This window comes from Echinops telfairi, unplaced genomic scaffold (genome assembly GCF_000313985.2).
Source record: "Echinops telfairi isolate 266 unplaced genomic scaffold, ASM31398v2 ScPeMD7_6080;HRSCAF=6971, whole genome shotgun sequence".
NCBI classification, from domain to species: Eukaryota; Metazoa; Chordata; class Mammalia; order Afrosoricida; family Tenrecidae; genus Echinops; species Echinops telfairi.
Window position 1 is genome coordinate 3570080 of NW_022109980.1, and position 18014 is coordinate 3588093.

The window sequence follows — 18014 nt, forward strand, 5'->3', positions numbered from 1 at the left end:
AGCTATTATGCAAACCAGTACTTTGGATGCTTTTCCAAAGTCCAAAGACTTAAAGAGTTCATTTCAAATCATTATTGAACATTTAACCATACTGCCAGATACTGTGCAAAGCACTAAGGATCTAACAAGTGGTATGATCCAAATTAAATTTTAGACATGTGCTCATATGCCGTTCTCAGTTTTTTTCTGGACGAACAGCAAGAAAGCAATGGAATGTTAACTGCGCACCGAAACTACCATGGAAAACCAAGACGGGCAGATGGACCTGGAGGAGCGCTCCACCTTTACAAATGAAACCTCCACACCGAATATGCTAAGAACCCTCTCTTTTCCGTGAGATGTTCTTTCAACTCATCATAATTTCAGTGCTAAATTCCAGTTTAGTGTCTTAAGACACACAAACTGCATACTATTTTTAGCAATAAAATACTAAGGAATGTATAGTAATGGCTAAGAATCAATACTGATAATGTAAACACAACCACCAAGTTGATAATTCTCCTCCACAGCCGTGATTACAGTAATTGGTATTATGCTACAACTACTAAAAAGGTAGCTCGGCAGAGAAGACAAGGAATTTCACGGACTGAGATAGGCAGCTTTTAGAACAGTTATGTGAACACATAAAACTTACTGTTTGATGTTTTGGATGGTCTAAACAACCATGGGAAAACAGCCTGGCAGATTTGTTTTGAGAAATTAAGCATATTCCCCCAAACAAATTCTTATCCAAACCTCAAACTTATCTCCAGATTTTTGAAGTCTGAAAGGGAACGTGTATAACACAACAAGCAAGGCGAGATTATGGCCAGATTACACACATTTCATAAACATTTCTGTAAATGAGACCGCTGTCGTCCATTGTATTCATTTGTGATAAGCAATTTAGAAGCTATTCCTAAGTAAGCAAAGTATGTTTTTCCATGGACCCTGGCTTAATGAATTTATCAGGGCTAGAGGAGATCTACTTAATTAAAAAAAGAGAACTTTTTGGTTTATTTACTTAGGCGTGATGATTTGTAAAAAATCAAACCTTTGCTGAAGAATCCTTGAGTTCGATGAGACTGTCCTGTACAAAATGAACGGAGATGACAGGTGAGCTGGCATAGTTCTCAGAACCCAGAGGAACATTGGGAGGTGCGGCTGTAACCTGGAAATAAAACCAGCTACTTCTTGTGAGGATAAATCTTGTGATGGCATTATCACATGAATATCAACAACAAAAATAAAAACAAAAGCAAAACCATGTAATGAAATTGTAATGTTGAACAAAGGTAACTGTACATACTCAAAATAACAAAAATCTTTTTCTGCTCAGAATTTAGAAATCAATGCCACATTTTCCATAACTTAAGTTATAGGCAAAGTTAAGACGTTTACAAAAGCAAGACATTTTCCTCTCCACAAAAATAGTGGAGATGACTGTAGAAAAACAACATTTTCATTTTTTTCTTTAATTGGGAGGCTCCAAATTTTACTTCAAACTTTAAAATAAATATGCACTTTTAAAAAACCTTAGCTGGAGAACAGCTAAGAAATAAAAATGTATGCTATTAAAAGGTAATGGCTTTTATTTTGTTATTATTATTGCAAAGTGCCTACGAAGTAAATTTCATACCTCCCATGGAGGGGTAAAAAAGGCATTTAAAAGAAAAGAAAGAAAAAGAAATAAATTACAGTATTCCACCAGTGCTCTTGATGAAGAATTAATAACTTACAGTTTGTAAAAGTTCAAAGATTCCATGACATAAGATGACTTTAGAAATAAAATTTAATGTGGTGCAAGCAATGGCTACCCTGCGTCTTCAAGAAGGCTACACCCACGATTTTGTGCTGCAGTTGAATGCCTGGGGTTTCTCTTTGCTGGGTGGTAGGGCTGGATGCCACATCTGCTTTTAGCGTAACGCAAGGTTCAAGTGTTGGGAACCCAGTGGGTATAAAAAAACCTCCAAGGGAAGATACAACAGAAGCTGCATGCTCACTGAATATACACACTACAGGAGAACTGATCACCAAGGAGACTTTAAAACGGAACTCTTTCCAAGACTCCTCTTTAGAAGGCACACATCGTGGTATGAAGCTCATCAAGAAGCTTGATGAATTCCGAGGTAACTTGTTATCCTGCATCATCCAGGAAGTCTTCAGTGCTATTTATTCTTCAATATTTATGCAGAAAAAGAGGCTTCGTTCTGCTGAAAAGATTTGCTTGTAGCTACCATTGCACTCCAAAAATGACAGTGAGGCACTTCTGGGTAAAATTTCTCTTGCACTTTGAAACATTATTTACAAAATTAGTGCTAAGTCCTTGAAGTTGCGTTTTTTAACGCAAAAATACTCAATAGTAAAAAAACACGAGTCCACCAATATAGAAAAATTTCTTTTTCTAATGCGTTATAAAACTGCCAGTGACTCCAGTGAATACTTGGCACAAGACTTGAAGGAAGTCAGGACACGGGTATTCCAAACAGGTGAGCCTAACATGGACGCTGCCTTCCTCAGGCTATACTAACCTTTACTGTTGAGGAATGTGATGGAGAAGGGTGAGAATCAATTTTGCGACGTTTTTGTTCTGTTAGGACAAAACAAGAAATAGTTAGCAAGAGTTATCACTACTCCTCTTTCCACTTCTTACAAGCCCCCCAAAATAACCAGCTTTTAAGGTCATCAAATACTAGGTTCCCCAGAAAAATCCCTGGGTAAATTGCCAAAATAAAACACACTGCCATCAAGCCAGAGCGATCCTATAGTCTGGACATGGTACAACTGCCCCGTGGGTTTCCGGCAGAGTGGAAAGCCTCAAGTTTCTCCCTCAGACCAGCTGGTGGTTTCAAGATGCTGACAACGTGTAACCACCACTACGCCACCAGGGCTCCTCAAGGAGCAAAGAACCAACTAGCCATTAAATCAGCAAAAGGTAAACGAATATAAAGATGAACTTGCCCCTGTCAGGCTCTGCAATATCGGATCGGGGAACTGGAGATTTCATTGGCCCAGAAACAGCTGGTTTTTCTCCTCCTCCTTTATTATTTTCCTTGGCTTTCACCTCCTTTGCTATATCTCTTTCTCTGGATGGCTCCTTCTCCCTTTCCTTTTCTTGAGTTGATTTTGATTCTACATTGGGGACAGCGGGCTTGAATTTTTCATCTTTAGGCTTTTCTTCCTTCTTGAATTTTTCTTTTTCTTTGTCAGATTTTGGTGTTCGTTCCTTGGTCTCTCTTGCTTTTTCATCTTTATTTGGTCGCTCTTCTTTTGGTTTTTCTTTACCATCTTTACCAAGTACCCTGGCCTCTGGAGTAGTAGCTGGAGTCTTTTCTTTTTTCTCTTTCTCTTTCTCTTTTTCTTTTCCTTTGTCATTTTCTTTAATGGTTTTGCTGAAGAATAAACATTTGAGACTTTGAAATAAATGATCCTACCACACAGTCCATGTTTAAAATCATAAAGGATTTCTACCGACTTACGAAATTCTAAAATTGACATCTTTCAAACAAATAAAAAACATTCTTATCCAATAGGTAGTAAATAAACAGATTCCCGAATAACAGATTTCAAAGAATAATTAACAGGTTGACAGGCTTTTTGAAGGTGGGGGGATATACATCCATAACCTTTAAGGATAGCAAGGTAATGGATTTTCTACACTTTAACTCTGTACAAGTGTACAAAGTTTCAAACTGCTGACCACATGGTTAGTAGCCCAGTAAGTAGTCCAGGGCTCCTCACCCAGGGTACTACAATCAAAAAATGAATTACTTGGCTAGACAGATATCTTAATTAGCATAGGCCTGTTCTGAAGCAATTATCTTTATCCAAATGGTCTACAACCATCATTTAATCCTAAAGTCTTCGTTTGCTTCATTTTTTCCTTCGCTGCCTTACTTTCTCCTGTGTATCCTAGCAAGGAAAACTAAGTCTCAGCATATACTCAGGAGGGTAAATAAGGATATCTACCAAATTTCAAAGTCTAATATAACTGATTACATAGTAACCAACTGCCATCCCTTCCCACTCATGGCCAACTGATATGATTTTGAATTTTCACCGGGGGCTGTGTTCTTACCTATTAGAGCCACTATTTCCATTGTTGGCATTCACTTTGGGTGTGGCATTAGAAGCTTTGTTAACAGCTTTCACACCGCACTGAGATCTCTCCCTGGATTTATCTGAAATAAAGGCAAGGTTTTATTTGACAAGTCCCTAAATGTAAACAAAAACACGATTTTATAGCAAAAGGATGAGCAATTGATTAGAAACAGCAGGCTGATTATTTCCTTGACACTTACATACTCCTATCAAAGAAATTTAAAAGGCAGCAGCACTAAATCAGCTTCAACTTACAATAATACAAAACATTTCCATTTCTTGAAGCAAAATATATTACTTTTAAATTTCTACAAATGAGCATACCAGTCTCCTCAGTACTGCTTTCATCCGATTTAGATGTACTTCCTATCGATGATGACGACGACGAAGACGATGATGAAGAAGTAGAGGAAGAAGGCCCGCCACCAGGCCCATTTTGTACACTGGCAACTGCATTCCTCGGAGGGGGGTCTTTGTGATGAAACTCATTTTCAGGTATCATGTATGACTTTCTACTTTTCAATTGCCCAGAGTAGCTGAAAGTCGCACAAAGTGTTTAAATATACACGCACAAATCAGAAAGTACAAACATGGGGTTTAAAAGAATAAAGTTAACAAGTTATTCACCTGGCTAAGTGGTTGCAGAGAATAAAAATATTAATTTTTCACTAAGTTTGTGGACATCTTTAGAGAGACCTAGATGCCTTGTTCAATAAAAAATCTCAATATAAACTAGCACTTAAGCTGACCTTTTTTTCTTGTCACTATGAAAGATCTGAATACTCAACTGATAATAAAATTAAAGCTACATCTCAACCAAGACTTATTAAGTATGACTTTTGAAATTATCATCCAGTATAGACCGGAAGCTGATAATCAGAAGTGGCAACTCTCACCAGCCTGTGGGAACATGATCGCATAATCTCCCATAATCTCCTGAAATAAGGCAGAAGATAAACTTCAACACTGCAAAACGTTTTCAAGTCTTGAGAATCCTTTTTGTTATCTAGTCTCATAAATCACATTAAAGTAAGATTGTGTTACCCCATAGCCAATGCATATAGATCAGGCCTCTTCTCCTTTTCTTCTTCGTAAATTTTTTGCACTCTTCTTTCCAAAGCCTGGCCCAGATTCAAAACTTTGGGGTACCAAGGAAGTATTTTTGTTAGCACAATCAAGATATTTCTGATGTGTGTATATTCTCCTGTTTCAAGGCAATGTACTGATGCCTACAATAATAAAAAATTAAGATCCATTATTTCTGTGTCAGCATAAAGAAAATCTACACCTCTGAAAAACCTAGTTCTTTTCTTACCTTGGTTAGTTTGTAATGCCATTTATGCACAACATGTCGAAAATTTTCATAGTCTAACTGATCAGCTTTATTCCCACCGTCAAATCCAGTTGCTCGTAATATAGTAAGGAATCCTGGATAGTTCCCACATTCCTTTGTTTAAAAAGAGAAAAGAGAGGAAAAATGTCTCCTTTCACGAAAAACCCATGCCTATACAATAACAGGATCTGAAATTTAAGTAGTAACTAAGATTAATGGTCTGTGTAAACATATGATGTATGTTTGGGTAGCATATATTTATCACCTAAAATTTCGGCTTATTTAGGGATATTAATTGGAACATTATTTCAAGACAGGACTTAGAAATATAGCACTTTTAAAAATACTGCTTGACAAGGGAATCTTCAAAGCCAAGCTTTACAAATGAAACAATCCAGAGATGACTGGGAATACTCAGACCATAGGTAAACCATATAGGTTTTTATGAATCATACCTTTTCGTATGTGGCTCTATCACTGTGCCACCTTGTCACTGTCTCTAACATACAGCAAAGGAATCTGCCATATCGGCTAGCTTCATTTTCCGTACAGCTTGCAACAGTGTAAATTATATCAGAGAAAACCTACAGGAATCAAAAGGTTGCACAATAAAACCAAATCAAGATCATAATTAGTCCCAAAGTGAAAAGATCGTATTGTAAACATATCATAATCAGTTTAACAGGCCAACTTAGTACGTATTAGTTCTCTCCTTTTCCGTTCATACTTGCAGAGACCTTTTGTGGGAAAACAGCACACGTTGATAGGACAACTGGAAAAAAAAGTTTTATACGGAACACTGATTTACAATAACAGAAGAAAAACCTGTCATCATTTTTAGATAATACTGTAACTTCTTTATCAAAGATTTAGCCGTGGTAGGCAGAGGTGAGGAGAAAATCTAAGAATTGGCAGCTGCCACGCTGAAACAAGAAAGTACGTTCTTAAACCACAAAATACAATGCTTTATTAAGAAAAGTCAGTTGTAAAAATCTGCTAATGTAACCATATTGAAAAGCATCACTGCTTTTGTGTGTGTGTGTGTGTGTGTGTGTGTGTGTGTGTGTGTGTGAAGGTATAGACTTTTTGTTGTCTTTTGAGGTGATGGAAGTTTAGAGTAGATAAGAGGATTCTACCTGTAACACAACATGCAAACCCAAATGTAGTTAATGGCTTAACCATGAGGGCTTATTATCTAAAGTGTTTTTATGTTTAGCTAGTCATTTAATCCTATCAAAACCCCTCCGAAGCAGCTATTACTACCCCATTTTGCAGACAAGAAAAATGAGACACAAAAATCACACAGGTAGGAAGTGGACGAACTAAGATTCCAATTCAGGCATCTGACTATTGAGTCCATGCCTCCAACCACATACACAGTTGTATCTCTATAGATGAGTATGTTTCACGATCATTGTGTGAGACTTTTTTAACAAGGGTTGTAATAAAAAGAACTTACTCGATCATAGCAAAGAAGTGTGGAAAAATTTGGAGTTTTCTGTTGATGTACCAATTCAACAAAACGAGCACAGTAAACAGCATCAATTGCTGAAAAAATACATCGAGGAAAAATACACAGCTGTAGAAATTTTGTGATGGTCTCATTTTTGGTAGATTCTAAAAATAAGGGAAGAATATATAAGTGGTAAACTTCTTCCTCAACTCCCAAGGCCACTAAACATGACAATATCTTAACTTTAGGGCAGAAAACACTATACAACCACAAACTATTCACAGTTGGTACCCAAAGAGCATGCCTGGAAGACTGCCTTCCATTTGTTAGTCAGTGGGCAATCTACTACTGATAATGTCTCCAGAAAAATGATTTTATACAGAAGAGCTGAATGACAAGCTGCCAATATTATAGTTACAAGTTATTTTCACCAGCAAACTACTCGGTCCCTGAGTGCGCATGTGAAGCTGATTCTGCATTACTGAATAACCAAAGACAGGGAGAATGAGCCCCAAGTTGAAATACAAACACAATACACTTCAACACCTGCAAAGTTTTAAAGCAGTTCTTTTGTAATTTAGCAGCAGCAAGGATACAGCAATTCTAAAAACATACTTGCTAAAAGCCAGTTGTCCTTTTCCAGTTTCAGTCTTTGTAGAACTCGCTGTACATGTTCCATCTGTTTCTTTTCTTCTTCAAGAAGCTTGTCCTGAAGGGCAGTACAACGCTCCTTCTCTTTTTTCTTTTTGTTCGGAGGCTACAAAGTCAAAGTTAGAATCTTTTCTAACTGTGTGCAAGTATCTTCCATTTGAAAATGGAAACAACACTCTCAGAGATGCTTAAAGTGGACAATTACATGAACATGGACACACAGGTCCTACTTGGATGTGCTTTCACCGCCGTTCAAGACAAAGTCATCCGGTCTTGGGACTCCACCACACAGGCTCCCTTCTCCAACACTGGCCATGAAATCCTCGTCGACTCTCCTCCATCTTATCCCCCAGGTGTTTACTATTTGTTTCTATGCATTTTTTACTACTTCCACCATAGTCTATGCCAGCGCTGGGGAATACTTGACCCTCGAAACCATCAACACCAGCTAACACCCCATGCCTCACCAAAGAGAAGCCATTCCAGCCTCTTCACACTAGGGGTGAGTTAATGAAACATTTGACCAGTATGGCCTGAGAATGATGCTATAAATATCCAAATGACCCTTGGCAGAAAAAAGGGTTCCCCACCTGGCCTATGCACTCAGTATCTATCTCACACTAAATTACCCCCTGAAGCCTGGTACTGCTGCCATAGGAATCTTTTCAAAGTCCCCCTTTTTTTACCATTATATCTTCCTCCACTAAGAAACTTAAAATAACTCTCAATGTTAGCCAGTCTGCTTTTATATCAGATTTTCAATGCCCTAAATAACCCAGCTCTATCCTAACTATTCAAATTTACCACTCATTCATCCCAATAAAACAGGTCTCCATGAACCCTAGAGTGTTTCACACTTTGCTGGAGCCTTAGAGTGACCCCCCACACACTATTTTGCTCAAAACCCACCTGTTCTACAACGCTTTCTCCGAAAGTGAACTCTTGCTCTTGCAACTGGAGTCACAGTGATTGCAACATTTTGCTAACTCTTCGGTAGAAAAATCAATTCAAATACCTTTACAATAATCAAAACTTCCCTGCCTTTACCAAGTCTCCCAGCCCCAGCCCACTGAAAAGGTCATCCTCAACTTACAGAACTATTATATAGCAACAACATAGCTTTAACAAATCTAAGCTAAAATATTTTTCCAAGAGTAACAGTGTACTATAAAATTACCGTACTTGAGCTGTTAAAACAAAAACCTACCATTTCCTGATTGTCATCAATTGCTTTCATCTGTATTTTAAGCTTGTTCACTTCTCTTTCGTAGCTGGTTTGTGGAACTGCAAGGTCATACATTGTCAATGACCAGAATGTGGCATAGAATTGAGGGCTGATATCATCCCAGACTTTGGAAATGTGCAAGGAAACCACTGCTTCATGGACAGGAGCCATCACAATCTCACATGATGTGATATATTTATGAACTTTATGCTGCTGTTTACTTCCCTTTTCTGATTTCTTAAGTTCATCATATTTTGACTGGAGATAAAAGGTAAACAAACAACACAATTTATAGCATTGGTTCCCAAGGTATTTATTACCTTTTCAAGAATCATAAGAGCAGCACTGTCAAGACTGAGAGGAATTCTGGTTTCTTACCAGCACTTATTTTACAATACATCATCTCTAGCAGTTGATCCAATCTCTAGTTCCACGTGCTGACTTGGAAGGAGTGTGTTAAGCAGATTCTTATGGAATTTGACCTGCTCAGTAAGTAAATGAGGTATGTATGCCCTCCTGTCCATTAACCCCAACCTACTCCATCTGGCTGCTGAATCCGGTATTGCACCTAACAGGTAGGATGACAAATCTCCCAGGTTTGCCTATGACTGAGGGGTTCCCCAAACATAAGACTTCCGGTGAAACCTAGGTAAACCAGGACCATTTGGTCACCAGAATGCTATGCCAAATGAGACTTTTTGGTGAACAGCTTTAGTTAAACTACATTACAGTCTCACATGTGTGGAAATGGAAGCTAAAGCATCTTTGGCCTGAACGGCTTATCTAATTCAGAGGAGGTGCAGTGGACCAGAAAAATATCATACTCTTATTGTATGAGAACAAAAACCTGCTAGAACAAAGTCGAAGGGGCCCTGGTGTTTTCAGTGGGTGAAATGATGGGCTGCTAACAGGAAGGCTGCAGGTCAAACCCACAGGAGAAACACAAGGCTATTTGCTTCCAGAAAGAGTTAACAGTTGTGGAAACCCACAGAAGCAGGTTGATATGAATCAGAATTAACTTGGTGGCAATAGGTTAATACAATTGGAATGGGGTGGGGGTGGAGGTGGAGGACTGCTGTAGAATAGATTCTGACTTATGGTAACACTGTGTACGCCACAGCACTGTGTTCCATAGGGGTTTCTTTCAAGTTGTCTCTCAAAAAACTCACTGTGACTCATAGGGACCTATAGGACAGGGTAAAATTGCCACTATGGATTTCTGAGAGTGTAAATCTTCATGGGAGTAAAAGGATTTCAAATAGCTGACCTTGAAGTTAGCAGCCCAACTCACCCACTATGCAACCTAGATGCCTCTCAGTAGTTTCAAACCTCTGACCTATTGATTAGCATCACAGTATGTTAACCACACGTACTCCAGTAAAATAGAAACTAAAACCCACTGCCCTTGAGTCAATTCCAACTCGTACTGGGCCTTCTAGGACAGAGTAGAACTGTTCCCTCTGGTTCCCAAAGCTGTAAATCTTTACTGAAGCATATTGCTTATTCTTCAGCCTGAAGGGTTACTGGTGGGTTCAAGCTACCCACCTCTCAAAGCTGGGCCACTAGAGATCCTTCAGGATAGTAGGGGGGTCTACAAATTAGCTCAGAGTTTATTCCAAGAAATAAAAAACAAAATCATTAACTACTGAGCTGTTAATGTCTTATATCCCTCAGTCTTATGTCCCTCAGTCCCTTCAGAGAACTCTTTAAGTCCAAAAAAAATCCAGGTTCAAAAATGAGTTGGGCTGAACCATGGGTTCCTGTTTGTGAACGTTCAAAATGACTGATTAGTGTGCTCACTTCTCACTACAGCACCGGACAGGGCAGAATTCCTGAGATGAAGCAATGATCTCCCATAGTTTTTCAAGAAATCTGGACCCCCTGTTGTACAACTAAGACTGATCAACCGTGGGCTGGGCCAATAACCACTTACAGAGCATACCATTTTCTAGATTGAGTCTAAAGGGGAAGAAGAGGCCTACCCTCACAGCCTTTTCCCCTCTAGAGCTAGTAGCACAGGAACTGAGAGATGATTCAGATAATTAAGTCAATGAACATTTAGTTAGTTGTTAGAGGTGAGAGACTTCAGCAGTTGATATGTAAACACTAATAGCTGATGGTCAATTAAATGATCAATTAGAACTCAAATTTTCAGCCCCTTTTTTACAGTCTGTTACACAACTCTGTTGCCTTTCTGGGAACAGAGAAGGGATCTTAGTTTGAGAAAGGACTAAGACTTTCCCTCCAAATCTGTACAGGTGGCCTAAATAAAGACAATCCAGGTCTATAGAAAAATGAAGATGCTGGGAGTTCCCATCAGTGTAAGGAAGTACCAGGCTTCCAGAGTGAGGACTGTCCATGGTCCTGAGAGAAGGGGGTAACTGCTTTGCAGGGCAGTCCAGGTGGCAAATAGAGAAGTGGAGAGGTACTATCAACCTATTCACTACTGGGATGCCTTGCCTCAAAAGTCTATGGCTTATTTTGGGGCTGTGTGTGTGTGGGGGGGGGAGGGGTTGTTTCATTAAGGTGAAGAGAAATAAAACAAGAAATATGAACACATCTTTCCAAAAGTTACCAAACACAGACTGGATTTCTAAAGGATTGGGAGTGGTTACATCTATCTCTTTCAAGGCAGTAGGGATAATAACAAGTCAACCATCAAGTAAGGATACTACCATGGAAGAAAGAGGAGTGTTTCTAAGAGTGAGGTACCCAGCTTGGCCTGAATCAGAATCATCTAGTGCCTAAAACAAACAAACAAACAAACAAGCAAAAATAAAAACCTTGAAATCCTCAGCCCCTATTCAAGTTACCAAACACGAATTTGTGAATTCAGAGTTTTTGAGATGCTTGCCTGGTGGTTTTCATCTTCACTAATGTTTTGAGAACTGCAGTTCATTAGGGCCAGTAAGATGTCTATCTAGAAAACTGGTAAAGTTGTAACAGGAAAATTATAGAACTATGTTAACATATATAGATATATAGATACACAAATGCATGTGCACTGTTAAACTAAAATGCATTTAAAAACAAAACCATTAAGAAACAATTTGGCATCACTCTTGAATGGCAGCAGGGATACTTGCACTTACTGAAATATGGTGTGCATACATTGGCCGAGACAGGAAAAATGCTGCATCATGAGGTGTATGAAATTCATTACAAAGCACATCAATTGAAGGTACTCGCTTTATATAATCTTCTGTGCTTAGATTAGATGCCAAAAACCCACCAAACTGTACCAAGGTATCATGACACTAAATTTAAAAAACAAGACAAAAAACAAACATGTGTTACCATTCTACAGAAGCGATATAAATATTTTCAGAAATAATTAAGATGTTATTTGAACAGTATTCTAACAAAATTAAGATTAAAATTTCAGGACATCATAGGACTTTAGAGACCATTTATAAGCATAATCACTTAAACATATTGCATAAAACACTGAGGCCTTGATAGGTTGTCTCATCCAGGGCTTTAATAGTCAAACAAGTCTCCTGAAGTTTCAAGTTACTATTATTCAGCACTTTAAAAAGCAGACTACATTTTAACTCAAGCACATCAAACAATATGCATTGGCAACAAAAGTAAACACTTTCGCCATTAAAAGAAAGTTTAGTTATAAAATATATTTGTAAATATTAAACACGAAAATCTATATTTAGCCTACAAATGTATTCAACTATCACCAACTATATTACTGGCGGTCGGTTGGGGGGAGAGATAGCAGCTGCTTGTCATTGAGACTCCAGACTTCCAGAAATCAGGAAAGATAAGAGAATAACTAGTAGTTGAAGAAATATAATATCTATTTAATTGAAAACTTTGTCCGTACTATAATAGCTCTCCTAGAGTCACCTCTTAAATAGCCTAATTGGCATCCATTTCAGAAGTCAGGAAAAAGGCCCAATTTCCTCAGTGTCTAGTTGCCATTAGTGCACTGGCATGTTCAGCATGGGAGATGCTTTGCAAATTACATCAGTCTACATTTTCTGTTATCCATATTTTTTTAAATGTACATAAACACAGAAGTCATTTTCACTTGCCTGATCATACAGTTTTCCCACAAGTTTTAAGTGTTTCTCTCCACCTTCCTGAAAGATCACACCATTTCGCTGTTGAGCCATAAGCAAACAAAGAGGAAGTGCAAGATCGTGGTCTAACAGTGCATCTTTTAGCCTCTGAGAGGATTTCTTAGTGTTTCTGATCTGGCCAAAATAGCCACCCTGTACAAGAGAAGAGACAAATGTATCAGTGTATAGTACAATATACATGCCAGCTGATTTGAAAAAGAAAAACTTGAGTTTACATCTTTAAAATAAAACTCATACATCCTGCATTCCTTAGCCTTCCTCATTCTTCACAAATTTATTTTAGTGACACTGTTTCTGATGACAGTTATTGGTTTATAAATGACTGTCGATCGTTTAAACTACTGCATATATTCTTTGTCCACACTGTAGTCCCTAATAAAAGATGATTTTGTGTTCAATGTGGAAGGCTTAACAAGAAAGTAAACTACCTTCAGGTTTAAGTTATTTCAAAGACCACAGAAGATAGAATTTGTGCATTTAAAAAAGTGTCACATTATTTACTATATCTCAATTTGAAAAAAGGAGGAAGTGCTTGTGAAGAACAGGTACGTCTTCATGTACTTCTGTGTTGTTTGGAATCTTTACTATTGAGTGAAGGTTTACAGAGCAGGTCATTTTCAACAATTCACACATATTTTGCAGCATCTTACTGATGGTAATCTCTATAATTTAACATCACTTGTCCCACATCTTACATGCTCTTCCTGTTTTCATTCTTCCTCCTTTCCTAGCCCTTATGAACTTTGAACAAGGGTAAATGCTGCACTTTAGATGTGAAGTGGTTGACTGTTTATTCTCAGGTGTGCCTCCCCAGTATTATTGCTCCCCTTATTAGACCTGTCTGTTGATTGGCTGGAAATTGAACCACGGGGTATGTGAAGGGGTGTGTGTGAATGGGGGAGTCAGTTCATTTGCAGACCTGAAAGATGACTAATGGTCGTAGTCTCGAGGGTTCCGCCAGTCTCTATGTTACCAGTAAGCCTGGTCTTATTGCACACCATTAACATTTTAAAAGGCAAGAAACAAAAGCGCTAATACTCACTTCAGCTTTTAGCTGCTCTCCACCAGTCATGGCTTCTAATTGCTCCATTGTCATTTCTTCTGTTATTTCTATTCCTGCCATTTTTTGTACCACTTCTTTCAATATTAGCAGGTCAAAACTATTTTAAAAAGAGAAACATCTTCTAGCCAAAATGTTAAATATAAAAGTAGCAACATCTTTAATTAGATAGTGGCAATTCCTACATTATTTATACATAAATGTGGGGGGAGCAGCTGAAGGGATTTGTATAGGGGAAACGAAGGAAAAGCAGCACTCCTAGAATGAGTCCCCAAATTATATGGCACATGTGTATGTTAACTTTTATTTGAGAATCATTGCAAGCCTAGCTAAAAGCAAAACCACTGCCATTGAGGCAACAGGGATTCACAGAAACCCTAAGAAGTAGGGAGGGGAACATCCAGACTGCCAGCAAAGCCCTCAACATTAGCTAACTTCACACACCTCAACAAAGCGAAGCAGCTCTAGCCATCACATTAGGAGTGAGTTAATTAAATGTTTGACAAGTATGGCCCTAAATCGGTGCAATAAATATCCAAATGGTCTTTGACTGGAAAAAAAAAAGTCCCCAAGCCCTGCTGTACAGGGTGTTTCCCTGACTATAAATCTTGATATGAGATCAGGCAGCCTTATCTTTCTCTAAGAGAGCAGATGGAGGGGTTTGCAACACAGACTCTGCGGTAGATAGGTCAATGCTTATCCCTCAGTGCTACCAAGGTTCCATTCAACCCTAGATAGGTTGCACAAAATGAAAATGGTGCAAAGTAAGCCCTTATACTTTTTGTCCTAGCTTCATAGATATTAAGTGTCATTTCACTGCCATCTGCTTTATTATTTGCACATTCTGTGAGTGTGCTGTGCATACACACACACACACACACAAACCTCTTGACCCATTTAAGGGCACACTGTATACATAATGGCCCTTCAGCCCTAAAAACTTCAATATGAATTTCCTAAGAAAATGGTTATGTTCTTATATAGCACAACAGTTAGCTACTTTAGTATATCTGACACAAGATTCATAGCTAAGCTAATCAGTTGACCTAATCGTGTCCTTCATAGCATTTTTTTTCCAACTCCAGTACATGATGGCCAATATCTTTTTGATGATATAGAGGCTTCTCTCAAAAAAGCCATTTACTAAAAAGGAAATAACAAAATAATGGTGACGTGTTGATAAAATTCTGAGTCTAAATATTATTTTTTAAAGTTTTCCCAAAACTAACATAAGCATACGTCAAGAATTACATAGATAATGCCTACTTTGAACACTTGACAGTTTCAGTTTTTATTTTTACCAAAAAGCTTTTAAAAACAAGTTTTTGTTATTTGATTCGGGTTACTGGTGATGAAAATTTAATATACATATTTATTCATACATTAGGCACTGATACTGGCCCAGAATAATAAAATCCAACATTTATAAAGTGAGTGTGATCCAAAAGTTTGCATCATCCAAAGTTCAAGTTTAAAAATTAACTGTCTTATAAATGCCATACATATCTTCAAAATTAATAAACATTTTCCTACCAAATATTTAACTTAAATTATCCAGTAAAAAAACCAACAATGCAGTATTTCCTATCAAAAGAGAATATACAAGATTCCTCTTTAAAAGGATTGCCCATTTACCCATGTATCAGATTTTCAAAATAAGTGTCTCTCTACTGACTTACAAATGTAGCCCAATAGTAAATTTGGGTTTTTTTTAGGTGTTTAAGTATATTTAAAAGAGTCCCAGTAAAATGTTAATTTCTCTTAACCGAAGAATTATATCTAAATAAGTGAATATTCTACTTGAACCAACCCCCAAACAGCAACAAAGTAGCCTTTCAGGGTAACAGTCATCTTAATCTCCTAACACCACCTGATGTATTCTAATCATTCAATTATGTTTCACTATAATTACCTTTTGCCTGCCTTTAGCTGATTGGCAACATATTGAAGAAGACCAGCAAGATCAATTGGGTATTTACGAAAAACTGCCCCACAGAAACTAGCCAGACCTATATGGTGTGAAAAAGAACAGGATCACTAAGAGTTCACAAAACAGAAACTACAACATCAACTGTCAGTTAATATCAGTTTTCAACAAATTCAATTTAGAAGTCACATGAAGGTGGGGATGAATAATTACATATTGCTCATACCATGGAGTAGTTTGCTAATTAATAATAATGAATATTTATTGTACTGAGCATTTTACATTGATTACCGTATATACCCGAGTATAAACCGAACCAAATATCAGCCGAGGCACCTAATTTTACCACAAAAACTGCATTTAAAATGTACTGGAAAACTTGGCTTATACACAGGTATATACGGTATCTCATTTAACCCTTCAAACCATCACCTTAGGGACATAGAAACCAACATGTAAGGCAAGTCAGATTCTCAAGGACACATACCAAGAAAGGAGATAGAATAGTGATTTAAATCTATGCAGCTTGACTCCAAAACCCATGACATTAAGACAAAACTAAATCTTACGTAATTCAGTAACAAAGTTAAATAAACAAAACTTCACCCCAAATGTTTAAGCCAAAAAAAGAAAGTATTTTTAATTTTTTAATCTAGGGCCATGCTTGAGTAAAGGGGCAAGAAGACAGGTAAAGATCACCAGGCCAAGAGACAAACAGAAGACCAATTTTAACCAATAGTTATTTTCTCTCCAATAGGGAGGAAAGCCCCTGGTCAGACAAGAGGAAGGGATGCCAGTAAAGTCAAGTGATCCATACCCTGCTCAACAATTATTTGCTGAGCACATAAGTCCTGGCCTCCAGCAATTTATAGGCCAGTGGGAAATACCCAAAACTCACTGCCATAATGTCAATTCTGATTCACAGCAACCCTATGGACAGAGTAGAACTGACTCTGCGTTTCCAAGGCTTTAATTCTTTAAAGAAGCAGAAAGCCTCATTGTTCTCCAGCAGAGTGGCCTGGTGAGTTCGATCAGCTGACCTTAGGGGAAAATACTGGGAATGTCCAATGAAAAACCAATGAGTATAAAGTTTCTTGGGAATACAGAGGAGAGAAATGGAATTCAAACTTGTGGGAGGGAGCATAACAGGGAAAGCTGACTTCTAAGCTGGAATCTAATGAACGAGTAGAAAATGGGATTGGCGGGGGGATGACTGGGCAGGAAAGGGTATTTCACAAAGAAGGAATGGCAAGCGCCAAGAGCGGAAAAAATAGAAGTAGTATTGTTGGAACCTAGAATATTGAGGAGGAAGAAGGACAAGAAGAGTGGGGCTCTGATTTCAAAAATAACATACTCTTATGACTTCTTCAAAATTTCAAACTTTAAAGGGCAATGGGGAGACACTGAAACATTTGGATTTCAGACATGATAGACTATAAAAAAGGTCAACAGAAAACTGCTATAAACAAACGTACAAGAAATAAAAATAAGTAAATGTGGGGTTTTTTTGTTAAGGTTTTTTTTTTCAAGAGGACTAGAATCTTGGGAAGATCGGGAGAGATGGGAGAACAGTTCCTTTAAGATCGACTCTTCTAAAATAATACTAGCTAAAAAGAAAAGGAGCTCCATCTCATCAGCTGTGCTTACCTGAACTGTGTCACTAGTTGGAATGATCACTAAGTATTAAATAAACCAGCTTATATAATGCCCAGATCGCTGACACTCTGTGTGACTACACAGTCTCTACAGCTGCCAAATTGGCTCGAACTATAAGGAGTGACATATGTAGTGTGGAAGTTTCCGGAGATATTCATGTGACCTTTGGAAAAACAGAAATACTTACTCTGAAGCCAACTGGAGATCGTTGTGTCATCATGTTTCATCCTCTCCTTTTCTGGATTAGCTAGAGCTTCAATGATGCAATCTTCCGATCATTAAGAAAAACAGTGAAGCCACTGTCTCTAGTATAACCTCATTCAAGCCATAGTATTTTCAATCACCTCAGACACACGTGAAAGGCAGGCAGTAAATATGGAAGACCTGAACAGTGATGCCTTCGAGTGGTAATGTTGGCAAAGAATATCCAATGTACCATGGATTGGCAGAAGAACAAATAAGTCTATCTTGAAAGGAGGATAGCCAGAATGCTCCTTAGAAGCAAGGATGAAGAGACTTCATCTCGTACTTT

At 38.0% G+C, this 18014-nt stretch overlaps 1 protein-coding gene across 3 annotated transcripts in view; it reads right to left on the minus strand.

Moving 5' to 3' along the window:
* Window positions 1-18014, minus strand: part of THOC2 (THO complex 2) — a 102658-nt gene that overhangs the window by 14673 nt on the left and 69971 nt on the right. For 2 of the 3 annotated variants that reach the window (XM_045295879.1, XM_045295878.1), the window contains exons 18-33: window positions 17670-17750; window positions 15812-15908; window positions 13882-13999; window positions 12792-12971; window positions 11835-11999; window positions 8725-9000; window positions 7482-7623; window positions 6873-7030; window positions 5869-5997; window positions 5396-5527; window positions 5125-5309; window positions 4405-4616; window positions 4058-4160; window positions 2941-3371; window positions 2511-2569; window positions 1034-1150 (exon numbers count right to left, since the gene is read on the minus strand). In XM_045295879.1, the coding sequence (XP_045151814.1) occupies window positions 1034-1150; window positions 2511-2569; window positions 2941-3371; window positions 4058-4160; window positions 4405-4616; window positions 5125-5309; window positions 5396-5527; window positions 5869-5997; window positions 6873-7030; window positions 7482-7623; window positions 8725-9000; window positions 11835-11999; window positions 12792-12971; window positions 13882-13999; window positions 15812-15908; window positions 17670-17750 (2585 nt within the window). The remainder of the gene's footprint in view (window positions 1-1033; window positions 1151-2510; window positions 2570-2940; window positions 3372-4057; window positions 4161-4404; window positions 4617-5124; window positions 5310-5395; window positions 5528-5868; window positions 5998-6872; window positions 7031-7481; window positions 7624-8724; window positions 9001-11834; window positions 12000-12791; window positions 12972-13881; window positions 14000-15811; window positions 15909-17669; window positions 17751-18014) is intronic. The other variant, XM_045295880.1, reaches the window with a different exon arrangement.